This window comes from Bos indicus, chromosome 11, assembly GCF_029378745.1.
Source record: "Bos indicus isolate NIAB-ARS_2022 breed Sahiwal x Tharparkar chromosome 11, NIAB-ARS_B.indTharparkar_mat_pri_1.0, whole genome shotgun sequence".
Lineage (NCBI taxonomy): Eukaryota > Metazoa > Chordata > Mammalia > Artiodactyla > Bovidae > Bos > Bos indicus.
Genome location: NC_091770.1, coordinates 48,461,677 through 48,489,272, shown reverse-complemented (window position 1 = coordinate 48,489,272; position 27,596 = coordinate 48,461,677). Strand labels below are relative to the sequence as shown.

General features: G+C 42.2%; 2 protein-coding genes and 1 non-coding gene across 5 annotated transcripts in view; 2 read left to right on the top strand and 1 right to left on the bottom strand.

The window, feature by feature from the left end:
• POLR1A (RNA polymerase I subunit A) overlaps nt 1-10,896 on the bottom strand; it is an 85,871-nt gene extending 74,975 nt beyond the window's left edge. Inside the window, exons 1-3 of the mRNA XM_019970312.2 lie at nt 10,682-10,896; nt 4,684-4,888; nt 3,195-3,344 (exon numbers count right to left, since the gene is read on the bottom strand). Coding sequence (XP_019825871.2) covers nt 3,195-3,344; nt 4,684-4,888; nt 10,682-10,758 — 432 coding nt within the window. The 5' untranslated portion in view covers nt 10,759-10,896. The remainder of the gene's footprint in view (nt 1-3,194; nt 3,345-4,683; nt 4,889-10,681) is intronic.
• LOC139186009 (small nucleolar RNA SNORA76) lies at nt 3,475-3,601 on the top strand. The gene has a single exon (XR_011569586.1). It is a non-coding gene; the product is annotated as a small nucleolar RNA SNORA76 (small nucleolar RNA).
• Nucleotides 10,897-11,185: 289 nt separating the features above from the next.
• The window catches only part of PTCD3 (pentatricopeptide repeat domain 3), a 31,140-nt gene continuing 14,729 nt past the window's right edge, over nt 11,186-27,596 (top strand). For all 3 annotated transcript variants that reach the window (XR_011569281.1, XM_019970311.2, XM_070798813.1), the window contains exons 1-7: nt 11,186-11,320; nt 12,897-12,949; nt 13,059-13,095; nt 16,676-16,721; nt 23,499-23,567; nt 24,046-24,150; nt 25,577-25,700. Coding sequence is in view for 2 of the 3 variants with exons in the window: in XM_019970311.2 (XP_019825870.1) it covers nt 11,217-11,320; nt 12,897-12,949; nt 13,059-13,095; nt 16,676-16,721; nt 23,499-23,567; nt 24,046-24,150; nt 25,577-25,700 (538 nt within the window). In the remaining variant the exon portion in view is untranslated. The remainder of the gene's footprint in view (nt 11,321-12,896; nt 12,950-13,058; nt 13,096-16,675; nt 16,722-23,498; nt 23,568-24,045; nt 24,151-25,576; nt 25,701-27,596) is intronic.

The following is a 27,596-nucleotide window of genomic DNA, read 5'->3' as shown; positions in this document are numbered from 1 at the left end:
ATCCCTGGGTTGGGAAGATCCCCTGGAGGAGGGCATTGCAACCCACTCCAGTATTCTTGCCTGGAGAATCCCGATGGACAGAGCAGTCTGGCGGGCTACAGTTCATGGGGTCACAAAGAGTCAGACATGACTGAGGGACTAAGCACAGAGCAGCACACAGATTATTAAGACCAAATGAAAAAGTTAAAAAAACAAAAACAAAAACAGGATAAAGTATTTTTAAAAACGTAAAGTTCCAAAGAGTTGTCAGAACTGTGAAGGATAATCAGGCCATAATGAAGGGAAAATGGGGATCCAGGTCAAAGAGCCCAGGGGCCAAGGCTGCTCTGAGCAGGGCTGCCACATCGCCCAGCACTGGGGCAGCCTTCAGCGTAGCTATGTCCCTCAGGGGAAGATGCTGACAGAGTTAGGATGCTCCCTGGAGCTGTACAACATGCCAGCGTGGCCTCAGAAACATTTTACAATCCAGTAATTTTGAACTTTTCCTTCTGAGGGTCTCAAATGATGAACAGGACAGAAATCAAAGCCTAGAGTTAGTAAAAGGACAGGAATCAAACAAGGTATCTTCCTGCCACATCCCACAAACACAGAAAGCTGGGGACCTGAAGGACTGTGTCCTTGGGAACTAGCTGAGCCCTGGAACAGAACACCTGGATTCCCATGGCCTGCAGTCCAGGGAGCCTTCAGCCTTGACTATGCACTCTGATGGTCCCAGGTCACCAAGCAAAGGGCAAAAGCAGTAAGAAGTCTCTCTGGGGAAAGGGGGCAGCATCCTAGACCTCAAATTATTCCTGCAAAGAATTTGCTAAGTACACTGTTGTTGCCTAGTTGCTAAATTGTGTGAGACTCTACGTGACCCCAAGGACTGTAGCCCTCCAGCCTCCTCTGTCCATGGGATTTCCCAGGCAAAAATGCTGGGGTGGGTTGCCATTTTCTTCTCCAAGAGATCTTCCTGATCCAGGGATTGAAACCACATCTCCTATATTGGCAGGCAGATTCTTTACCACTGAGCCACCAGGGAAGCAAGTACAATGACAAACTGTCAAAAATAAGCACACCAGGAGGAGAAAGAAAAGAAGTTTCTGGAAATACGGACTGTAGTTTGATGTTGAAGGCACTCATACCAGTGATGGTTACTTTATAACTCTTTGTTAGACTGTGGGTATAATTAATGAATTTCTGTGTGTATAATTCACCCCAAAATATTTTAAAGTAGTGGGCATCTCAAATAATTTTACAACAACAGATCTGACACTTTAGACAAAATGGACAAATTCCTGCATGATAAGTCGTTTCAGTCGTGTCCGACTCTGTGTGATCCTATGGACCACAGTCTGCCAGGCTCCTCGGTCTATGGGATTTCCCAGGCAAGAATACTGGAGTGGGTTGCCATTTCCTTCTCGAGGGATCATCCCGACACAGGCTGGAACCCGTATCTCATGCCTCCTGCACTGGCAGGTGTGGTTTTTTACCACTAGCGGCTCCTGGGATTCCAAAAGAGTAAAATTTACTCTGAGTAAAAGGTTTAAGAAAACCCTTCTCTCTCTCACACACAAGCTCTCTCTTGGACAAATCTGACCTGAGATTAGTTTTTTAGCCACGTGCACACCCAGATAAGGTCTTGTTTTGGATGCTTTTCTCACCTTGTTTGGGCCCTTACAACCCACAACCAGGTCGCATCTGTGTGGAAGCCTACCTGCTCTGCCCACCTAATGTCATTAAGACTGAATTTTTCAGGAAAGCGAAGGGGAAGAGGAAAGGTGAACGGTTTCCCTTTGTAACAAGAAGCAAGACAAGGATGCATGCTGCCCCTTGAACAAAGTCATGTAGATCCTAGGCACCTAATAAAGTCTGAACAAGAAATGAAACATATAAAGGCTGAAATAAATAAACTTACTATTATTCACAGGTAATATGAGTGCGTCGAAAATCTGAAAAAAATCTACAAATAAAGTATTAGAATTGATGAGATCCTTGTCTCATTGAATTCATACCCTGATGAATAACCAGGTTATTTCATACAAAAGTAATATTTTGATCTATCAACCAGAAATGAATTTTAAATAAGATATTTATAATAACACCAGGTAGTCCCTGGTCACTTGGACTGTAAAGAATCAGCCTCCAACACAGGAGACTTGGGTTCAATCCTGGGTTGGGAAGATACTCTAAAGAAGGAAATGGCAACCCACTCCAGTATTCTTGCCTGGAGAATCCATGGACAGAGGAGCCTGGTGGGCCACAGTCCATGGGGCTGCAATGAGTCGGACACGACTGAGAGACTAACACTTTCACTTTTTACCAGGTTATTAATTATTAATCATGAATAATATATTTATAATAGCACCAGGTTATTATTCATCACGAAGAGAACATCTCTTTACAAGAGAGATCTGGTGGTCACCATCCATTCCAAATCACCAAACCCAGCATTACCAGTAGCAGAACAACTGGATAACAGGTGCCTCCTAAAATAATGCAATACAAAGGATTCTACATCAGGTAGGTATAATCTTACCAAAATGTGAATCTCATGAAGAAATAATCAGATAAATCCAGAATGTGAGAAGTTCACAAGACAAACTAGTCTTATGTCTTCAAAAAAGTCAGTGTCAAGGAAAGAAATTCCCTATATTAAAATATCTTACATTAAAGCAGACCAAAGAGATATAACCATTCAAAACAATGCATGAACTCTGGTTGGATCCTGGGTTTGCGGGGCAGGGGGGAAAGCTCACTGACGGATAAAATTGTATTTGTATGTTGTTTTCACAAACATTTCTTTAATTATTCTTATAGCTTCATGTTTTCAAGCCTAGTTTTTTGTACTCAGTCACAAGACTTAAATCTCCAGCATTCTGGTGACCTTTCTTTTTGGCTGCACGGGGTCTTAGCTGCTGTGCATCTAAGCAAGTGGGGGCTACTCTCTAGTTGCAGTGCTCTGGGCTTCTCACTGCAGTGGCTTCTCCTGTTGCAGAGCTCAGGTTCTAGAGTGTGGGTTCAGCAGTTGTGGCGCACAGGCTTAGTTATTTCACAGCACGTGGAATCTTCCCAGAACAGGGACTGAACCCTGCATTACCCCTGGACCACCAGGAAGTGCTTGGTAACTATTCTTAGGGGACTATTCATACACAAACAGCTCTTACGCCTGCTGCTCTAGCTTGTCTGATTACCAGGATAGTCACGTTACCTACCCTGTAGAGAATTCTCTCCAGCTCATACACTGCTTGCAGGGCCCCAACTTCCAGGACTCTCAGCTGGCACAGTAAGAGGTGAACCACAGCCCGGGGGCAGGTCAGCATGTGACAGTTTAAACAGGAGCCCCGGAGCAAAAGGTAGAGTTTCTGAAGAGAGGGAATAAAAAGAGACAGGATATTAGAAAGTGACAGAGCAGTCAAAGTGATTTTCAACATACATACTTACGGTTTTTGTTTCTATGCCAGCAGTTTACCCTTTTAAGAATTCCACTTTGACCTGTTGCCTTTGAGCCCCCACCTTGCCTGGCCATGGCAGGCTACAGTGCCAGAGCACATGTGCTCGGGCATAACTGGGGTCGTCAGCCCCCTCAGAGGCGGCCCTTTTTTAACCTCGAGTGACAGGGCAGCCCTGGGTTGCTGGGGGTGGGGTATGGGGTAGGGGGAGAATTCCATCTCACTCAATGTACCTGGAAAGTCCTTCTTCACCTTAAGAACTTGATAGATATTCTTCTGTATTTTTCACTTACGGTTTTATTTTAATCCATTAACATTAGAAATTTACTTTGGATCTGAGGTAGGGAACTACCTTTACTTTATTTAAATACTAAATTTAATACTTATTTAAATATTGAAAATTATTTAAATATTTAATATATAAAACATTTAGTATTTAACAAGACATTCCTCTTCCCCTAATACAATTAAGACAAAAATCATGTCCCTGTACACTAATCATCTGAGTAGCTTAAAGTGAATCCCGGAGGCTGAGTTAACTGATGTAAGAAGCTGGAAGTGTCTAAGCAGGACTGGACGGTCATCATTCTCAGCTCAGCGCTGGGCCTTCTGGCGCTCTGTTCCTCCTGCCACTAAGCAAGCGCCTACAAATCCACCTGAAGGCCTCAGAGAGGCCCAGAGAATTCCAAAGTTGTCTATGGCAGTGGTCCCCAACCTTTTTGGCACCAGGAAGTGGTTTCATGGAAGACAATTTTTCCACAGATGATGGGGTGGGAGGTGATGGTTTCTGGATTACATTCATTGTGCAGTTAATTTCTATTGTTATCACATCAGTTCCACTTCAGATCATCAGGTATTAGATCTAGGGGGTTAGGGACTCTTGCTCTATTGCCAGGGAAACCCCACCCACATTTCTGAAAGGCATAAAGCCTCTGAAACAAAAGGGATTGGATCTGAACACTGCTCCCCTTGCTCCTCTTCCTCCGTTCCCTCCCCCTAGCTTTGCATAAAGATAACCCAGCTTTGTCGATTCTCAACAAGAATCAGACTGAAGTTCGTCTAGGCAGGGCTAGAGGCTAAGTCGAATATACCGGCTTTGGCTCCTCCAGGTTTTAAATCTCAAAGTAAAGAGCACTTTCACTCAGAGTGTCTGGAGCTAACCTCCTCCTGAGACACCTGTCCCGGGGCAAGGGCCAGCACTCACAAATCCCACCCGCAGCCCCAAGACCCACGTGGCCGGGTCAGGACTTACATCGAAGAGGAGAGGGTTGTACACGGTGAGCGGGAGGTCGATGTGGCCCAAGTGCCCAGAGCAGTTGGTGAAGTCCTGCACGCAGGTGGAGCACACCTCTTTGGAGTCAGCGGGGCCCAGAGCTAAATCATACAGGCCATTTACCGAGGGGTTCCCCAGGCTGTCCAGGTACCGAGGGTTCGTAATGGACTTCACGCTTAATTTCCTAAGGAGATAAAAACCACCAGGGTAGACTAAGGTTACCCAACTTCTCTGATGTTTCCTCTTCGGCACTTACAAATTCATGCTCTAACATCCAGATCCTTAGCTGCGTGACAGATCCAAAGGGCAGATTTGGTGTCTGCCTTGCTCCTCACTGCAGCTCAGCACTTAGCACACGACAGAGGCTGAATGAAGAAGAGTGAGTGGTAACGTCTCTGAAAGCCAGATTTAGTACAAATCTTGAACTAACTGAGCACACTGGAAGGCTTCATGCTGCTGCTGCTGCTAAGTCGCTTCAGTCGTGTCCGACTCTGTGTGACCCCATAGACGGCAGCCCACCAGGCTCCCGTCTCTGGGATTCTCCAGGCAAGAATACTGGAGTGGGTTGCCATTTCCTTCTCCAATGCATAAAGTGAAAAGTCAAAGTGAAGTCGCTCAGTCGTGTCCAACTCTTAGCGACCTCATGGACTGCAGCCTACCAGGCTCCTCCATCCATGGGATTTTTCAGGCAAGAGTACTGGAGTGGGGTGCCATTGCACGAAGGAGTTAAGTACTCACTACATGACAAATGCTCTATAAGCAGCAAGCTACCCAGTATTTTCCAGTATTCTTGCCTGGAAAATTCCATGGACAGAGGAGACATGGAGGGCTATAGTCCATGGGGTCACAAAAGAGTCTGACATGACCGAGCATGCACGCATGTGTGTGACTTTAACCCTCCGAGACAGGCATTATAATGTGCGTTATTCAGAGGAACAAACAGGCTTAGAGTGGTAAGGTGATTTAATCCAGGTGACACAGCCCAGAAAGGCGGAGGCAGTGTTGAAGGTAGGAGAGAGATGTGGACCAGACTTAATGCCAAAGCCCACGCAGTTCAAAAAAGGAAAAAAGTTAGCACTCAGTCGTGTCCGGCTCTTTGCAATCCTATGGACTATAGCCTGCCCGGCTCCCCTGTCCAGGGGATTTTCCAGGCAAGAATACTGGAGGGGATAGTCATTTCATACTCTAAAAGAAATCCTATACACATTAGCAGTCACTCTCCATCCATCTCTAACCTCCCTCCACCAGTCCTAGGCAGTGACTTACTTACTTTTTGTCTCCAGAGAATTGCCCATCTAGCCATTTCACATAAATGAAATCATGTGATATGTGGTTTCTTATAGCTGGCTTATTATACTTTGCATGCACTTTTAAAAATATTTACATTTATATTTATTTTGGCTGTGCCACTCTTAGTTGTACCACACAGGATCTAATTCCCTGACTGAACCCAGGCCCCCTGCACTGGTAGCACAGAGTCTTGGTCACTGGACCACCAGGGAAGTCCCTGCATATTTTTAAGGCTCATCCACATCATAGCCTGTATCTATACTTTTTTGTTTGTTTGTTTTAATAGCCAAATAATATTCCATTTTGGGCTTCCCAGGTGGCGTTCGTGGTAAAGAATTTGCCTGCCAGTGCAGGTGATATAAGATGTTAGAGTTCAATTCCTGGATCGGGAAGGTTTCCTGGAGTAGGAAATGGCAACCCACTCCAGTATTCTTGCCTAGAGAACCCACGGGCAGAGGAGCCTGGTGGGCTATAGTCCATGTGGCCACAAGGAGCTGGACACGACTGAGAGATTGAGCACATACACAAAGTATTCCATCGTATGGCTATACCACTTTTATTGGCTTACTTTTACACTTTAGCTATTATAAATAATGTTGACAGAAACTTCTATATACAAGTTACTGTGTGAATATATTTTGTCTATTTCTCATGGATATATACCAAGGATTGGAACTGCTGAGTTACATGGTAACTCTATGTTTAACTTTTTTGAGACCCTGCCAGACTGTTTTCCAAAGTGGCTGTACCATTTTACATTCCCAGCAGCAATACACCAAGGCTCTGGGGGGGGGGGTGTGTGTGTGTGTGTGTGTATGTTAGTTGCTTAGTCACATCCGACTCTTTGCAACCCCGAAGACTGCAGCCCACCAGGCCCCTCCGTCCATGGGATTCTCCAGGCAAGAACACTGGAGTGGGTTGCCATTTCCTTCTCCAAAAGGAACTATAGAAAGAAAGAAAGTGAAGTCACTCAGTCATGTCCAACTCTTTGCAACCCCATGGACTGTAGCCTACCAAGCTCCTCCATCCATGGAATTTTCCAGGCAAGAGTACTAGAGTGGGTTGCCATTTCCTTCTCCACACCAAGGCTCTAATTTCTCCAAATTCATGCCAGCATATTTTGTGATCTTTCTGTTTCCAGTCATCTTAGCAGGTATGAGGTAGTACCTCACTGTGGTTTCGATGACTAATGATGGTGAGCATCTCTTCATGTACCTATTGGCCACTGGCATATCCTCTTTGGAGAAACGTTTATTCAAATCCTTTACCTATTTTTTAACTGGGTTATTTGCTTTTTTATTACTGAGTTACAAGACTGCTTTATATATTCTGAACACATGTATTCTATCAGACATATGATTTGCACATACTTTGAGTCCTATCTTTTCACTTTCTTGATGATACTGTTTCCATAGTTTAAAATTTTTTAATGATTTAAACTCACTACTATTACTACTTTCTCCCACTACCTTTAGGCTAAATCATTCTTCACTGGACTTGGAGAAATATTCATCTACATTTCCGTCTCTCATTTTACCTGGAGCTCTAAAACTTAACTGGAATTATAAATAAGAAAAACATTTACTGTGTCAGGCAAACACAAACTAATTAGAATAAGGCAAACACTAATTAGGTCTGGGTGCAAAGCCTTTACCACTAGATCTTCTTTCTATCATGTTCCATAAGTTGGTACTTCACTTCCCTTGCCTGGAGCCTATAATGATGGAAAAAGAGTAGGCAGGTGGGTCTAGCACAGACCTGTGCCAAATGGCAGAAGAACTGTGTCCTGTGCTTTTAAAGACTATACAAAGACCTCACATCCAAAACTGAATGTGTGTTTTTGTCTTCATCCTCAGTCTTTCTACGGTAAGGAACAAAGCACCTCTCTCTAGCCGGGGAAAAGCAGAAAATTACTCTAATTATTGCAGGAATGGGATATAGAGCAAGGGCAACCAGCAAGAATTCCACCAGAGAGAACAGAGTTTAAGATTAACAAACGTGGGTTTCAGGATGACCTTTGCTGCCTCCTAGAGTCAGGAATTTCCTCTCCTATAGCGAGCCTCCCCCTCGCAAATGGTTGTAGTAAAAATGGAGAGGACCAAGAGCTGAACGGATAGCTCCTCCGCCCACCCATGCATGCACTTAACAAATAATGTGGCAGACACACTTTTAGATGCTGGGAAAACAGACAAGAGTCCCTGCGCTCATGGGCTTTACATCCTACTGAAAGCAGGCAGACAAAAACCAAAATTAGTAAGCACATAGTTTATTAGATGGAAGAAAATGCTATGAAGAAAAGTAAGCAGAAAAGGGGGAGGATGATAGAGTGGGCCAATGGTTGGGGGGAATCCATACTGAGAAGCTTATGCTTGAACAAAGGCCTGAAGATGAAGGAGCCGGCCATCACAGGAGGTCACTTTCACAGGAGGAAGAAGCAGGGAGTGCAAAGGTCCTGAGACAGATGTGTGCTTATGGCACTCTAGGAACAGCTAGGAGGCCAGGATGAGTACAGAGGTAAGTTCAGAAAAATAACCAGGGGGCCAGAATGACCTTTTCGGGCCATTTTAAGGACTTGGCTTTTACTCCAAGTGAGCTAGGAAGCTACTAGAAACTAGCACAACAAAAGGTGGCATAATTACTGAAATTTCTCAACCCTAGACTCAAATAGATCAAATGTTAGTAATGGGTATAAATTTACTCATGCAGTTCTCTGAAAACTCTACAACTCACTTGTAAAAAAATCAATTCTATTGCTTTTGAATGAAATAGTATCAATTTATGGCTAGTGATGATACAATTGAATTTCAGAAGCAGCATACTGTTGTAGCCCAGGAGTTATTCATCCAGTCAGTCAATAAGAGTTGAGGATAAAAGAAAGGCCAGTGGAGAGACTAAAATACAAACAAGCACAAAAAGTAACCAAGGAACCATGACACAACTGTACTAGGTGTGGAAAGATTTCAGAAATGAGGGAGGTTGAGCTGCGCCTTCAGTGTAAGAGATGCTCTCCAGGTGCCTCCAGGGAGGGGTGGTGGGGTGAGAGCAGGGAAGTAGACCCCTCTGGCAGAGGGGATAAGGCATGTGGAGGAAACAGCTTGAAGAAAGGTGCAGATGATGAAACCTGATGGCAGTTTATGGAATGTGCAAGTGGTTTATTAGGGTGAAAGAAGGGATGATGTTATACCTAAAATCATCACTGGACTGATCATGGGTAAACCTGTGGGCTAAGCTAAAAAAGTATCATTTACCTGAGGGAAACGGAAAGCCTTTGGAGGATATTACGGGGAATAGCAGCATCATTGCATTTATTTTAACAGCAAGGTAGAAGATGGACTGGAGTGGTGTAAGGGCAGGGAGATGGAAGAAAAAGACAATTCAAACAAGAGATACGGTGTGATGAAAAGGAGGGTAGAGAACAAAGAAATACATAGATGACACACAATAAGAACCCAATAAGCAAATGAGATGTCAGGAGAAATGGGTCTAGAATTACAGCCCTGTCACAAAATAGTGAACATTTTGCACTAGATTAAGGTATACCATTTTGGAGGGTCAAGTTCTCCCTTCCTGTAGGGATAGGAAGAGTTTTTGGAATATGAGTTTAAGATCTCGGTGTAAAATTCAAATAAGATGTCCAACTGCAGCTGAAAAAAACAAGTCTGAAAAATCAGTGAAAGAAATTTGGGTTGGAGATTTAAATTTGAGAATACAGATCATGAAAGTGGTGAAATCGTCTAGGGAGGACATTTTGGAAAAGAAAAGCTATTTGATTAGAATAGAATCTGAAGGAACAGCAAGATTTAAGGAAAAGAGGAATCAGCTAAAGAGCCTGAGATGAATTCGAGTATAAGCCACTGAACGCAAGGACATCGTTCACCAATGTGTCAGGAATGCGGCTCAGACGGTAAAGAATCTACCTGCAATGTAAGAGACCTGGGTTTGAACCCTGGGTCAGGAAGATCCTCAGGAGAAGGGAATGGCAACCCACTCCAGTATTCTTGCCTGGACAACCCCATGGACAGAAGAGCCTGGTGGGCTACAGTTCACATGGTCGCAATAAGTTGAACAGGACTGAGAGACTAACATTTCACTTTTCATGAACACCTAGCTTAGTGCCTGGCAAAAACAGGATGATCAATAAATGTTAGTGGGTTGATAAACTGAGTCAGGAAGGAAACAATACATGTCACAGAAATAGAAGAACCTGAAAATAATAAAGTTCTGTCAAATGCTACGGCGATGAAAAGGAGGACTTAAGAGAGTCTTCTTGATTCAGTATTAATAACTAGGCAGAGAATATAGACGGTCCAACCAAGAAGCTGTCCCATGAATTGAGTCTTGAAGAATAATCATCTTACAGACAAGAGGAGACTCATCATGCGCTTAATAAACTACGTCAGAAACATTACAGTAACTCCACAAACCAGGCTGATTTAACGAGGAGACTGGCGGACGATAACGCTTCCATCTGCGAACCCCTAACCTACCCAAGTGCAAACCAGCAACACCGGGCTCTAGGCAGTCAGTGCTCACTAGCCCAAGACGTTCCCAGAACTATAGGTCCCAGCAGGCCATGCGCTACACAGCAATGGACTCTGAGGAGAAACTGGGCGCAAGACCTGCTGGGAACAGTAGTTTACGGCCCCGAGCCCAAGAGGCTCTTGCATGCTTCCCACCAACTCCTTACTTGAGTTCTTCGGCCGAATACATCCCGAAGGAAATGCCCTGCAGCCGCCGCCAGGGCATGTTCTTTGAGCCCAACATCCTCCAGGTTAGCTCCGAGCTCCTACACCCAGAGAGACGGCCCAGTCACCACTGTTGTAGTTTTCACACCACCTCCGGTCCGCCACCATGTGATTTTAAACTGCGCTTGCGCGCGAGAAAGACTCGCCGTAAGATTTACAGGGACAATATCATTTCCGCTCGAGGTGGGGGGAGGGAGAAAATAATTTCACGACTCTCGCGCGCCCCTTTATTTTGAAAATAATAGAACATATATAAGAAATTAAAATAACCTTTTAGGAAAGATCTTCGAGGGAAATGAGGCCTACTGAGCCTTTAACTTCTGAAGCAAAGTCTTTCAAACCATGAGCTTGTAACCTATTTTATGATTGATTTCTTCTTGTTCCGTCTCAGCCAATAGCCGAGCCATTCCCCGCCCACCTCTCCCGCGTTAAGGTGGAGGGCGTACTTTCCCAGCATACTATGCGAAGGCGCCAAATATGGCGTCCGTGGCGTCCGCAAGGTGGCTGAGGGTCAGCTGTGGGCTTTGCGTACCGCTGACGGCTCGGCGGGCAGGTCCCTGTGGACGGACCCCTAGTAGCAGGTGAGAGAAGCTTGGATAACCCATGAGAAAGAACCGGGATCACCTTGGCTCTTTGTATCCCTTTTCCCCCTTATTGCTGGGGAACTAGATGCGGTGGAGTGGAATGAGCGCGCTCGTGGCCGGGCGACCCGGCAAGCCAGCACGCGGTGCGGCACGTTTTTGAGCAAGGGCTCCAAACGCGCTTTTTAGGGGTGGAGATTTCTTATTTGGCTGGTCTACGCCGGGGTTAGAACTCACAGGAAGATTAGGATTCTTCTCTTGGGGAATCCTGCATCCTAATAAGTGTGGCTATTAATCACTCCATTCCATGTGTTTTTTTAAAAAAGGAAAACTATCCGCCCCTACGCGTTCTCTCCCACCTGGGAGGAACGCGGGAAATCAGGTTTTCCCAGATTAAAGGCCGTTTACGAGTTCCACTGGATGTTGTAGGGATGGTTGACGGAAGAAATTTTCCAAGTGTTCATAAAAACAGGAAAGCCCACAAGATGTGAACACAATCTGAATGAAATCGCTGTGATTGTTAAAACTTGGCACGTGTATCATTTATGTAGTTATTTTTCAATACAAAGCGTTGTGGAAGTATAAAAGCCAGCAATTGCTTGTGAAAGTTGGAAATAACCTAATTTTAGATTGGATGTTTGCATTTCCTTTGCGAGGTGATAGTAGACAAATTCCCTTATGTGTAGACTGGAGCTAGTAGCAGCCATGGAAAAACAGTGAGGAATAAGTGAGTTGTGTAATTTACAGTATACATTTTATATTAAGGCCTTCCCTAAACTCGGCTCACAAAAGAGAAAACGGCTCCACCAGGTAGTGCAGAGGGGTTGATTTAAGAGGACACTGGAGACCAAAACCAGTAAAGGAAGTAATTTTCTATTTTAATCACATCTTGACAATTTTCTGAAGGGTATCAGTGCTGTTTAGGAGGAAAATACTTACAAGATAGTGTATGTAATCTGTGTGATATGTTGACTTAATTTTTTTAACGTGATAACATTTTAAAACTCATTCAGGGGTCAGTGGTTCTATATTTTGGGTTAAAAAAATAATAACAGTTCCAAGTTTATGTTAGGACAAAGGTATTTGGTACATTCCTGAGTGTTGAAGCAAGTGAAATGAAAAACCATGGTGATCTTAGTTTCATAATTTGCTTTAAATATGTTATTTATTAACATTTGATCATTACATCATCATCCATGTATAATCAGGAGCCCATTAAATCATTTCTTTTAGCCCCAGTGTTTTAGATCTTCAGAGTTGAAAGTCCTTTATATTTCAGGTCAGCTGTTAAAATGTTCAAGTACTACTAAATTTTTCCTTTTTTTCCTATGATTTGATTTAATGAGACTGCCTGATTTTGAAAATTGTTGGCCATATTATATCTGTATCTTGTACTTATTTTGTAATGGTTTTGAACTTGTTATTGAGGCCATGTCTTCTCAGCATACCTTGACATGAATTATCCAGTTTGATCCATGATAATTGGAAAATTTTGGCTCAGTTGCACATAGTTGGGGGTGAGCTGGAAAGTTCATTAATGAGTATTAGCTTTAGAGCTTTTATTTATTTATTGCAGATTTTATTCTGGAAGTGCAGCTGTCCCAAAGGATGAAGGAGCTGATACAGCAGGTATATAAAAATGTATTGAAATAATTCCATTTTTATGTTAATGCATTATACTTCTTTATAGTAGTAGTATTGGAAATTGATTTGCTTTTGTTTTATTTTTCACATTAAGGGACTGAAGAAGTAGTCATTCCAAAAAAGAAAACTTGGTGAGTATTCAGCATTCATTCAAAAAGTGGTTAAGTGCTTATGAGAAACATTGTTAGGTAAGAAGCCAGTGACAGGAATGGCAATTGGAGGTAGAGAGTAGTGAGTGAATGGGGAGTGAGATTTACTTAAAAGACCTATCTGAACTAAGTTTGAGTTAATATTTATGTAGTGATGGTCAGTCATGAGTATCATTATTAGAATAATTTCTGTTTTTCTTTCTTAAGGAGGTTTTACATTGTTAGGAGACCCAAAAAAAGAATTATCTTATGGTGTTTAGTAGGTAAATGGTGCAGACTGCAAAATTTAGCTTTTTTAACCCACCGGCTAGATCCTTGAACAAATTGCCTTATACATATTCAACATTTGTTGAATACATAAGAATTAAAACTTACAAAAATTCATATAGTAATGATATTACTGAATGCGTTGAAAGATCTTTCAAAAAACTAGGTCTTTTTTGAGTATGACTTAAGATTCAGACTCATTAAAAAAAAAAAACTCTGTTAAATTAATGACCATTGCCTAAAGGGGATTGGGATAAATTGAACATGCAAAAAGGAAATAAAATTACCACCAATCACCATATTCAAAGACAAGTTACTTAATCTCTCTTTGCCATAGTAGAATGTAGGTAATATACCACCTGCCTCAGAGGATTACATGAGCATTTCAACAGTTACTACCACATAATCAGATCTCAGTAGATGGCAGCTATTATTTTAAAGTTCTGCAGTATAACCTTTTATATATAAGTTGTACGTGGACATTTAGTTTAGTCGTGATTTGTTAGACATACTGTTCTGTACTCTGATTTTAATTCTGAGTGATTACATAGTATTTCATTGTATGGATATATTCAGGTTCATTTTTACCTTCCCTAGTGGCTCAGTGGTAAAGAATCTGCTGCCAGTGCAGGAGGTGTGGGTTCTATCCCTAGGTCGGGAAGATCCCCTCGAGAAGGAAATGGCAGCCCACTCCAGTATTCTTGCCTGGGAAATCCCATAGACAGAGGAGCCTGCAGTCCATGGGGTCACAAAGAGTCAGATACGACCCAGTGAGTAAAACTCGGGCCTGAGAATCAGAACCAAGATCAGAATAGGAATATACATAAGCACGAACGAGGCATTTCTCGAATGGCATTCATGTCCAGTGCGCTTTACCAACTCATTGTGCCTCTTTCCCTTCTGACAACGGTCCCACGGGGAATACAAGAGAGGAAGTGTATTGAGGGTGTGTTCAGATGGCCTACAGTCTAGTTAGAGTGCATATTTTATACTTTATTGCTTCCCTGGTGGCTCAACTGGTAAAAAATCTACCTACAGTGCAGGAGACCTGGGTTCTATCTCTGAATTGAGAAGATCCCCTGGAGATGGGAAAGGCTACCCACTCCAGTATTCTGACCTGGAGAATTCCAGGGACCATATATAGTCCAAGGAGTCCTAAAGAGTGGGACACAACTGAGTGACTTTGACTTTTCTTTATTGAAAACGCAGTTTAACTGTACCTTAAAATGGGTCAGATGATTTTATTGGCATCAGAATCACCTGGGAATTTTGTTTAAAATGCATGTTCCTGCACGTAATTCTTCTGTATAAGCCCCACAAATCTGGAAAACAGTAAGGCGGGGTGGGGTGTGATCATGACCTAACTGTGGTGGTGGGAGACCATGCAGACCAGCCTCTAAAAAATGCTCTTAGAATAGGAGAAATAGGGTAGTTGATATAGAGCCTTAGTTAACAGATTGAGGCCTGTTTATTTATAGCCCATTAAGTAAAGGTTTAAAAGAAGACTATTTCATAACAAATTTTGGTGTCAGTTAATTTTTTTTTTTCTTTTTTAGAACACAGCCTCAGTCACTTACTAACTTACTATCTGCAGCTACTTTTATGCTCCAAAGGCAGAGCTGAGTAGTTGTAACAGAATCCTTATGGCCCATAAAGCCTAAAATATTTACTGTCTGTCCCCTTAGAGAAAAAGTGATTGATAGAGGTTTTCTAATAGAGAGCCTCTGCTTTCCAGGCTCAGGAATTTGTGCTTTTAGATTGAAAAGAAACTATGAAGACTATAAGTTCGTCTTGCCTTATTTGAAACATGAAGCATCTTTTAAGGCTATGATTTCCCAGATCACAAGTGCTGTAGAAGACTTTAACAAATTGTAGAGGGTTATAGTGAGTTTTAATATACAACTGTAACAGGATAGAGTATTCTGAGCACGTCAATCTGTATTGTATAGTTACTTTAGGGAGGGTATGGAGCCCAATTATGATCAGTGCATAGGTGACTGGACTCAATGAAGAAATGGATGTTAAAATTTACCACACTGGCAAGAAGATGTGGAAAATGGATACTCAAAATACATTTGTTGATAGGGCAGTCAACTGGAACAACACACTGGAGAGAAGTTTGGCAGAACCACAGTTTTAAAACGTGCAATACCAATTGGTTAGCCATTCTGGAGGATCACTTGCAAATACACCCAAAGAGACATGGATGAGAGTGCTCTTTACAACTTGGGAATAATAAAGTGAAATGGCCCCAATGCCCATAGTAAGGAGATGGTTAAAAAATTGTTATCATACAATATAACATTTAAAGAAATTAATTAGATTTGCACATAGTAACATGGATAGTGCAAACTTACGGAACACATACCCGGAATGATGACATGTGTTTTTGTTTTGTGTTTTATGGTGGTGTGTGTGTAAAAGTACCCTTTAAAGTTCTGGAAATATAACCACTAAACCTACAGTAGAGGTTAAGTGGGGGCAGGGGGTCACAAAATAACATCAGATAGAATAGTTTTTTTTTTTTTTTTTTTTTTAATTGAAGGATAATTGCCTTACAGAATTTTGTTGTTTTCTGCCAGATATTTTTTTCAGTATAATGTATTCGTTGAGATAATTTTTAAAATAACCTTTAAGAAACTGGTGACTGATTTGAATGTTCTTAGTGTTTTCACTTGCATTTGTTGAGTATACTCACTTGATAAGACTTAAATATGCTAATGAAAGATTTAGTTAGGGAATACTGAGAAAAGAATGTCTTTCTCTTGCTAAAATTACATTAACTGCTATTTTAGAAAATCCAGTAGATATTGTATACATCAGGGAATTAGTTTTGACATGTAAAGTTTTGTAGATGTTTTCTTTTTTTCATATGTCTATTCCCATATATAGCTGAATTGGGAGTCACCAATTTAGATAATAAGGCAGGAATATTACAGAAAGCTGCAGTAAGAATGCAGAGGAAAATGGATAGAATGAAAGATTCAGGGTTAAGAAAGTTTTATGAGGCTGAGGATGGAAATTGCTAGCCCGGGGTGATGTTTATAGAGACCAGGCCAGGGAGGGTAGCAAAGCATAGTAGGAACATGTACTAAGCACCTTTGGTAAAAAGAACTGAACAGTTTTCTCATTTTCTAACTTACTATTCTAGTGATATTATTCTAGAGATCAGAACTGGCTTTACTTAAGACGTGATCTTTGTTAATGGCCAGTCCATTCTGAGAGTAGAGTCACTTGTTAACGTTGTAAGTGTGAGAAGCCCTGATGAGGGTTAACTTGTGATTCTCATTCTTAGGGATAAAGTGGCTGTTCTTCAAGCACTTGCATCCACGGTGCACAGGGTAAGTAGGAATTTCAGGGTTTTGTATCTAATTCAGCTAATAATAAACTTAATGTTCACACTTCTTCTTTATTCACAGTTTAACTGTTGTGGATCTAGAGAGTTTCATAGCACTATCTAGTCCAGACTCTTCATGTGACAAATGAGAAATCTAAAGCTTTTAAAGTGATTAGCTCAGGGCTGCTTAGGATATTAAAACCTTGACTTGGTGCCATGGTTTTTTTCCTCCAGATTCATTGTTTTTATACTATGCCAGTGATTTTTAACCTCCTGAAGAGCTTGTTGAAATACATGTTCCTAGGGAATGGTTGGGTGTGATACTCTAATGCAAGTGACAGAACCACTTTGAGAACAGTGTACCCACCATACTGAAAGAAATTCAGTGATTAAGAATCTGGGTCTTGGGGCCAAATGTTCTGTTTCATCTTTATCACAAAGTTACCTTTTCTCTTGATACGTCAGGGAATTAGTTTTGACATGTAAAATTTCCTACATGTTTTCTTTTTTTTAATGGCTTATATTAATGAACGTTATATCAAACTTACTTTAGAAAAATACATCTGGTTTATAATCTGTTTCCTTATCTGTAAAATGGGTGTTTACTTACAGCACCAAACATTGAGGTTTTGGATAAGAAATAAGTTAGTACACGTGAAAGGGCTTAGGACATCACCTGGCACAAAGGACATGCTCAGTAAATGCTGGCTATTTTATTATTGCTCCAGCTATCTGATTATTTTGTGAGTAAATTCCTCCCTTCACAATTCAAGAATAGGGTCTGTAGTCTTGATAGATAAACTGAAACCATAGTAAATGCCTCAGAAATAGAACTTTCAAGTTCTCTTTTTTTTAAACCACAATATCTGTGGGTTCTCACCCTCCTTGAGGCGGTTGTCACAGATTTCCAGAACGGTTCTTCAATTGTGGGTGTTAAACTTACGGGCCAAATACATCCTGGAAGTTTCTGACGTTGGTTTTAAAATACTGCATCTCCATAGTAGCAAGATACTTAGATTTTCAGTTCACGTATCCATAAATAGGCACTTGAAATGTAAACTCGGGGAAATAGACCTTAGAGATTGTTGTCAGTTTTTCAGTGAGATTGACCCAAGGTGCATTTAAGTCAAAGAAGTTGTAGAATTACATGCACACTTGTCTGATTTGGGCTTGGGCTCTTAAAATCCAGGGGACAATTATTCATTCATTCAGGAACCACACATTCTACCCTTAATGGTGCTTACCAGGTCATCCAAGCCACCATCATCTCTTACTATGTTGGATTAATTACAGCAGTCTCTGTTCTCTTGACTTCCTCAACCCATTAAACAGCCATAGGGACCCTGCTAAAAGGTTGACTCACATCACTCTTCTACTCAGAGCTCAAATGGCTTCTCATTTGTTACAAATGAAACAAAAACTGCAGTCCCTCCCCACCCCAGCTCTGACCACATTTCCTACCATCTTTCTTGTACCTTCCTCTAACCAGGCAGCCTCCTAGCTAATTCTCAGTTTCTTATCAGGCACAGGTCTGCCTCGAGGCTTTAATGCTTCCTCACTTCCTCTGTATAATCATAAGGGATTTGATTTAGGTCATACCTGAATGGTCTAGTGGTTTTCCCTACTTTCTTCAATTTAAGTCTGAATTTGGCAATAAGGAGTTCATGGTCTGAGCCACAGTCAGCTCCTGGTCTTGTTTTTGCTGACTGTATAGAGCTTCCCCATCTTTGGTTGCAAAGAATATAATCAATCTGATTTCGGTATTGACCATCTGGCGATGTCCATGTATAGAGTCTTCTCTTGTGTTGTTGGAAGAGGGTGTTTGTTATGACCAGTGCATTTTCTTGGCAAAACTCTATCAGTCTTTGCCCTGCTTCATTCCGTATTCCAAGGCCAAATTTGCCTGTTACTCCAGGTGTTTCTTGACTTCTACTTTTGCATTCCAGTCCCCTATAATGAAAAGGACATCTTTTTGGGGTGTTAGTTCTAAAAGGTCTTGTAGGTCTTCATAGAACCGTTCAACTTCAGCTTCTTCAGCGTTACTGGTTGGGGCATAGACTTGAATTACTGTGATATTGAATGGTTTGCCTTGGAAACGAACAGAGATCATTCTGTTGTTTTTGAGATTGCATCCAAGTACTGCATTTCGGACTCTTTTGTTGACCATGATGGCCACTCCATTTCTTCTGAGGGATTCGTGCCCACAGTAGTAGATATAATGGTCATCTGAGTTAAATTCACCCATTCCAGTCCATTTCAGTTCGCTGATTCCTAGAATGTCGATATTCATTCTTGCCATCTCTTGTTTGACCACTTCCAGTTTGCCTTGATTCATGGACCTGACATTCCAGGTTCCTCTGCAATATTGCTCTTTACAGCATCAGACCTTGCTTCTATCACCAGTCACATCCACAGCTGGGTGTTCTTTTTGCTTTGGCTCCATCCCTTCATTCTTTCTGGAGTTATTTCTCCACTGATCGCCAGTAGCATATTGGGTACCTACTGACCTGTGGAGTTTCTCTTTCAGTATCCTGTCATTTTGCCTTTTCATACTGTTCATGGGGTTCTCAAGGCAAGAATACTGAAGTGGTTTGCCATTCCCTTCTCCAGTGGACCACATTCTGTCAAATCTCTCCACCATGACCCGCCCGTCTTGGGTGGCCCCACGGGCATGGCTTAGTTTCATTGAGTTAGACAAGGCTGTGGTCCTAGTGTGATTAGACTGACTAGTTTTCTGTGAGTATGGTTTCAGTGTGTCTGCCCTCTGATGCCCTCTTGCAACACCTACCATCTTACTTGGGTTTCTCTTACCTTGGGTGTGGGGTATCTCTTCACGGCTGCTCCAGCAAAGCGCAGCCATTGCTCGTTACCTTGGACAAGGGGTATCTCCTCACCACCGCCCTTCCTGACTTTCAACGTGGGATAGCTCCTCTAGGCCCTCCTGCGCCCACGCAGCCACGGCTCCTTGGAACTATGGAATGAGGTTCGTGACATTGTACAGGAGACAGGGATCAAGACCATTCCCATAGAAAAGAAATGCAAAAAAGCAAAATGGCTGTCTGGGGAGGCCTTACAAATAGCTGTGAAAAGAAGAGAAGCGAAAAGCAAAGGACAAAAGGAAAGATGTAAACATCTGAATGCAGAGTTCCAAAGAATAGCAAGAAGAGATAAGAAAGCCTTCAGTGATCAGTGCAAAGAAATAGAGGAAAACAACAGAATGGGAAAGACTAGGGATCTCTTCAAGAAAATCAGAGATACCAAAAGAACATTTCACGCAAAGATGAGCTTGATAAAGGACAGAAATGGTATAGACCTAACAGAAGCAGAAGATATTAAGAAGAGATGGCAAGAATACACAGAAGAACCGTACAAAAAAGATCTTCACGACCCAGATAATCACGATGGTGTGATCACTGACCTAGAGCCAGACATCCTGGAATGTGAAGTGAAGTGGGCCTTAGAAAGCATCACTACGAACAAAGCTAGTGGAGGTGATGGAATTCCAGTTGAGCTCTTTCATATCCTGAAAGATGATGCTGTGAAAGTGCTGCATTCAATATGCCAGCAAATTTGGAAAACTCAGCAGTGGCCACAGGACTGGAAAAGGTCAGTTTTCATTCCAATCCCAAAGAAAGGCAATGCCAAAGAATGCTCAAACTACCGCACAATTGCACTCATTTCACACGCTAGTAAAGTAATGCTCAAAATTCTCCAAGCCAGGCTTCAGCAATATGTGAACCATGAACTTCCTGATGTTCAAGCTGGTTTTAGAAAAGGCAAAGGAACCAGAGATCAAATTGCCAACATCCGGTGGATCATGGAAAAAGCAAGAGAGTTCCAGAAAAGCATCTATTTCTGCTTTATTGACTATGCCAAAGCCTTTGACTGTGTGGATCACAATAAACTGTGGAAAATTCTAAAAGAGATGAGAATACCAGACCACCTGATCTGCCTCTTGAGAAATTTGTATGCAGGTCAGGAAGCAACAGTTAGAACTGGACATGGAACAACAAACTGGTTCCAAATAGGAAAAGGAGTTCGTCAAGGCTGTATGTTGTCACCCTGTTTATTTAACTTATATGCAGAGTACATCATGAGAAAAGCTGGACTGGAAGAAACACAAGCTGGAATCAAGATTGCCGGGAGAAATATCAATAACCTCAGATATGCAGATGACACCACCCTTATGGCAGAAAGTGAAGAGGAACTCAAAAGGCTCTTGATGAAAGTGAGAGTGAAAAAGTTGGCTTAAAGCTCAACATTCAGAAAACGAAGATCATGGCATCTGGTCCCACCACTTCATGGGAAATAGATGGGGAAACAGTGGAAATGGTGTCAGACTTTATTTTTCTGGGCTCCAAAATCACTGCAGATGGTGACTGCAGCCATGAAATTAAAAGACGCTTACTCCTTGGAAGGAAAGTTATGACCAACCTACATAGCATATTCAAAAGCAGAGACATTACTTTGCCAACAGAGGTCTGTCTAGTCAAGGCTATGGTTTTTCCAGTGGTCGTGTATGGATGTGAGAGTTGGACTGTGAAGAAGGCTGAGCACCAAAGAATTGATGATTTTGAACTGTGGTGTTGGAGAAGAGTCCCTTGGACTGCAAGGAGATCCAACCAGTCCATTCTGAAGGAGATCAGCCCTGGGATTTCTTTGGAAGGCTTGATGCTAAAGCTGAAACTCCAGTACTTTGGCCACCTCATGCGAAGAGTTGACTCATTGGAAAAGACTCTGATGCTGGGAGGGATTGGGGGCAGGAGGAGAAGGGGATGACAGAGGATGAGATGGCTGGATGGCATCACTGACTCGATGGACATGAGTCTGAGTGAACTCCGGGAGTTGGTGATCGACAGGGAGGCCTGGCGTGCTGCGATTCATGGGGTCGCAAAGAGTCGGACACGACTGAGTGACTGATCTGATCTGATCTGATCTGATTTGTTCTGCCTAGTTTATATCTCTCTGAGATAGCCACATAATTTCTGCCTTTATCTCTTTAAGTCTTTTCCTTGAGGTCTTCCTGGACCACACCATATAAAATTGTACGTTTATTTTCTCTGACAGCTTGTCCTCCCTCCCTTTCTTTTCCATAGCAGTTATCACCTTTAAATTTACTATATGTTTTATTTGCTTTGTTTTCTGGAGATTTTATTCCCCACTAGATTGTGAGTTCTGTGGAGGATAGGGTTTTGTTGCTCCCTGGCACATATGAGGTGCTCAGTAAATATTGAATGAGTGAATAAGGCAGGCACTGAACTAAGGCAGTGATGGCTGGGAAAAGGGACCGTGGAGTAGGTAGAGGATTTAAGAAACTGGAGTCAGCCACAAATGATGACAGCTTAGTTGAATGGAAGTAACGGGAGAGGATCTTTGATTTGGATTGCAGCGTGCTTGGTACCCTTCCCTGAAATGGAGACAATAAGAGGGGAGGCAGCTCTGTCAGAGAAGTACAGTTGGGGGTAGATTTGGTGTGAGGCATTTGAGCTACATGGCCAGAGTCAAGGAGGAGTTTCTCAGAAACCATTAAGGGCTTGGAAATCACTGAGGGAGGATAATGTGGGAAACAAATAATAATAAAGTCTACTGAGAGAGGTCCAGTGTGTGACCCAAAACTAGAGGCCCAGACAGGTATTTGATAAAATGGTGGACAGGACAGAGCCAGGCAGCGGTTGGGAATCATGGAGTAATGGTTCAGGGAAGCCATCCTAGAACTGCTTCCTCTGAGTTGTCCTTCATACCCGTCACGTCTTGGTAGAGAGTGGATGCATGCGTGCTAAGTGGTTTCAGTTGTGTCCAACTCTGATCCTATGGACTGTAGCTCGCCAGACTCCTCTGTCCATAGAATTTCCCAGGCAAGAATATTGCCATACCCTCCTCCAGGGGATCTTCTCAACCCAAGGATCAAACCCGTGTCTCTTACTTCTCCTGCGTTGGCAGGCAGGTTCTTTACCACTTTCGCCACCTGTGAAACCCAGAGATCACCTGTGAACCAGATGAAGTGAGCCTCAGAGGAATGTAAAGGGAATGCAGGATTTGAAAGTGGTATCAGGAAGTGAGAGCCCTAAAACGTACTGCTTCCAGGCCCTAGGTCAGAGCATTCTTCTATTAAGAACCACAGGGAAGCTCTCCCCCAGAGAGTCCAGGTGAATACTTCAGGGTGGCAAGGGGACTGTCAGAAGAGATTAGGGATGTAGGTTTGAGTTTTTTCTGTGAAACGAAGTTGCCAGAGGTGCAGAGAAGGGGGCTGTGAAGGAGAGGGGAGGAATAGAGGAAGTAATTTGGGGGCCATTCTAAGAGAGACTGCTGGTGCCAGAGAGTTAATCTTGTTCAGAGTTCTACCTGAAACAACTTAAAGGAACCTTGGGAAACAGGACACTGGAGATGCTGCTGCTGTTCCCACTTCCTGAGAGGGCCCCGTAAATATTATCCTCCATTTGAAGGAGCCTCTTGGGTAGTTAGTGCCATGCATTGAAGGGACACCCTAGTTCAGGAAACTGGTGCCCAGGCTGGTTAATTCAGAGGCTCTTGACTTTGCATTTAAAACAGTGATATCCCTGCTGATAGCAGCCCCTAGTTAAAACCAGTCTGGGGATTTGAGCCAATGTTTGCTTTAAATTGTGCATAACTACAACCAAGTCTCACAGAGCCTAGGGTACAGCGTAGGTGTTAGTGTCTACCAACATACATATTTCTGCTTCTGTGATACATGCAGTTAAAACTTCCACAAGGTCCTCTTAATAAAAGCCTGGCTAAAGAGACTTCTGTGTCTTCTCCACAGGATACCACAGCTGCACCTTATGCATTTCAGGATGATCCTTACCTCATACCGACATCCTCTGTGGAATCTGTGAGTATTTTTAGGTAACTTGGCTAGTATTATGTTTTACCTTGTTGGGGTAACAGGATGACACATAGGACTTATTTTACTTGTAGACACCTTTGAAAAATTCATAGAGGCTGATAGATAAACGGGTAGATTTTCTGATCCTTTTACTACTTTTATCAAAAACTTTTAGACATTGGCTATGGAGAAGGTATTTGGTTTGGATTTTTAGTACTTAGAGATCTTTCCCACTATAGAGCAATTCATTCAGTTTAAATGTATTGTTTTTACACACCTCAAGCGGTATGTAGGATCCAACCTGAAATTGTCACATTCAGCAGAGGTGGATAAATAATAATTAGGTAGTTTAACTTGGAATTCTGTGTATTACAGTGTTCTTTGGGTGGGGCGGGGGAGGGCAGAATAATTCTTGCTGAGGGTGTAACTTTGATCTTAAGTATATGTAATATCAGTTTACGTCTAACTCTTTTTCTTTATACAGCATTCATTTTTGTTGGCAAAGAAGTCCGGAGAGAATGCAGCAAAATTTATTATTAATTCATATCCCAAATATTTTCAGAAAGACATAGCTGAACCTCATATACCGGTAAGGAGAGGTAATTGCAATTTTCAGATAATAACTATGTAAATAAAAACTAAGCTGTCACAACTAACGTTTAAGTAGCCATTTGAATGCCTACAGTATTTGGGTGAAATAATATATTTCACCCAAATAATATTTGGGTCTTTTAATATTTATGATTATCATTGCTCACAGTACTAACCTTTATTATCGTTTTTAAAACTACATGTATTTGCTCTTCGTTTTGTTTTCTTCATTTGGCTTCTGCAACACCGGGCTCTCAGATCTTCACTTCTGACTGCCCTTTCTGGTTCCTTTAGTTGGTTTTCCATCCACTCCTCAAACCTTGGTGTCTTTTTCTCAGGATTCCATACTTGGTCACTCTTTTTTTTCTGACTATAATCTTCCTGCTTCAGTAACCCTTATACTCCATTTGGCATTCTTGTATGTTGGCCTCAATGTCTCTACTTTGGACTCCAGACGCTTTTTTCCCAGCCCCCTCTGTTCTGTGGTCGCGAGGGGCGAGTGTGGAGGGCCTGCTGGGTGTTAGGCATTGCACTTAGTGGGTCCCACAGTGGTCAGCTGAACATGGGCTCTGCCTCTGAGCTAAGTAGCGGAAATAGTAACTCAGACTCAATGTGTCTAAGCTTCCTCTCACATCTCCCTACTTTCTAAGCGCACACACCCAGCCACCCAGACACCCCTATGCTTCTCAAGCGGCAGATCTTGGGGACAAATTAGGACGTTAGTGTGATTGTGTCCATAAAGATTGAAATCCTGAACTAAGACAGTGACAGCAGTGGAATGACCATTTGTTGGGCCTGCTCTCTCCCCCTATGTTTCTGACTAATAGTTACTCTTCTGTGTTTAGTTCACTTCTGCTTGAAGCCTTCCCTGGGTCCCTAAGTATTTGACTAATTTGGTGAGTGAGGTAAAATCAACATACCTTGGTAATACTTAATGTTTACAGTAAAAGAAGTTATCAGGGGTGGAAGGTTTCCATCTTTACAAACTAGGTGTACTGTGGAACCTTCAACCAAGATTGAGAGGAAAGTATGAAGGATGGTTTTAGCAAGGGAAGAATAGTAAGTTCAGCTTGAAATTAGGGAATTTAGTTCAACTAAATTCACTGGGAAAAGTGAAGACTTTTAATCCAATAGGCTTTAGTTCTTCAATATAGGATTCTTCAAATACAGACCAAATATTTATAATTAGGAGCTTTTAAATTCTCTGCCCCAACTTAGGAGATCTCTAAGTAATCTTGTTTTGGTGACTAGAGAGGTAAAGTTAGATTCCTTAAAGAGACATTCATGTTAAAATGATAGGTAGTATCTAATGCATTAAGCATGAATATTATGGTGTGTTAATCAAATACTATGGTGTGCTGTCTTACTCTGTTGTGCTTTCCCATTGACCTGTTTGCACTGACTTTAACCATCTTATTTTCTAGTGTTTAATGCCTGAGTACTTTGAACCTCAGATTGAAGAAATAAGTGAGGCTGCTCTGCAGGAACGAATCAAGCTCAAAAAAGTCAAAGCTTCTGTGGACATATTTGATCAGCTTTTGCAAGCAGGTGACTAAGTTCATTGGAAGCCCCCACGTTCATGTGAAGCTCCCCCAGGAATGTGGGCGTGGAAGTAGGCCACAGTTGTGCGCGTGATCTAGATAGTTGTGAGTACGAGTTACAAGTGCTGTGCTACTCCCTCTGCTTAGTAGCTGTTTTTATATTTTTTATAGTGTAAGAAGTCATATTTCAAGTTCTGCTTTAGTGTCATTTTGGAATCGTGGGTAGGATAGCGTTGTCCTTGCTGGTGTGTTGTCCTCTTGTGTAGGCAGAGAAGTCTTACAGCCATTCTTCCTTAGCTTCTGTTTTTAACATGAGGTTTGTTCATACTGTAGTCACATTTCTTATATTCTTTAAGTATGTTTGAGAGGCATAAAACAGACTAGAAAGAAATATTTAAAAAGGAAAGAACACTAAGCTGCAGGGTCAGAAGCTTGGGTAGGGTCTGGCACTAATTAGCACTGTAGCCTTGAAAAACTCAATTCCTTTAATCCTCTTTTCAAATCCTGTGCCTTTCTGAATTTGATGTGGATGAAGCTCTAGGGATGTAGGTGGCAGGGCGTGTAAGCTACCATGAGATGAGAATATACCTATAGTGGCATGGAAGGTGGAGAAGGCAATGGCATCCCACTCCAGTACTCTTGCCTGGAAAATCCCATGGACAGAGGAGCCTGGTAGGCCGCAGTCCATGGGGTTGCTAAGAGTTGGACATGACTGAGCGACTTCACTTTCCCTTTTCACTTTCATGCATTGGAGAAGGAAATGGCAACCCACTCCAGTGTTCTTGCCTGGAGAATCCCAGGGACGGGGGAGCCTGATGGGCTGCCGTCTATGGGGTCGCACAGAGTTGGACACGACTGAAGCGACGCAGCAGCAGCAGCAGCATGGAAGGTAGCAGCATTGCTTAAGTTTCGGAATCTGGTGTGCTGGTCAGTGGTTTAGGATAAAAATCAGCCGAACATACAAGAGATAGAAACTGGACTGAATCACTCAGTATAGTCTTGAATATGGCAAGAAACATTTTCAGAAAACTTTTAAGAATTTTGGTGTGTAGCCTGTTAAAGCATCAGGTGTACAAATGAATTGCTGATGCAGATTGTCATTTAGGGAGGCTTTTCCCTCTGCTTGTTGAATCTGATAAACATCATTATGTTAAAACTTGTCTTCCTCTGTTTTACACACTGGGATAGGTGCAAGCAGCTGTCCAGTGAACCTTACTGAAGACAGGGTCAGAGCCGTAACACTCAGCTCATTCAGAGTAACGGAATGAGTCAACATACTAGGAGAGGAAGTATAGAACATTTTAATATCAACTCCTAATAAGTGCCAAGCACTTTGTAGGCATTTAATTCTATAACACCTTATGAGTTGGTGTGCTTGTAGTCATTTATAGAGGAAACTGACTGACTGCAAATAATTTTCAGGGTCATACAGCTTTGAGATGCTATGAGGCAATCGGGTTACACTCCATTGCCTGTTTCCCCTCCACTCTGCCATTTTGTCTTTTCTAAAGGCTTTTAAGTTTCCTGATGGGCATTTGTATTATCAGTATTATTTTCTTAAAAAAAATGCAGCTACTTTCTTTTTAAAGCACTAAATTATATTTCATACTTCTTCCTGTTCCCTTTTCTCCCTCTTGATAAGTGTCAAGATGGGAACATAATGTTTGGAGCAGTAATTTTTTAAAGGCTGCTATCTCTAGGCATGTATTTCAGCGAGGGCCTGGATCCAAGCGGAACAGTTCCAGTTGCGTATGTGAAGATGGAACTGGGCCCTGGGGGACTACATGGCAGTCATTTCCAGAGCATTCATTTCAGAGATGATAGGTAGAACTATGAGAGAGTTTCTGTGGGGATATGAGTACAGAGAATAAATGAGCCCAGGGTCGAACTTGACTCTGGTATT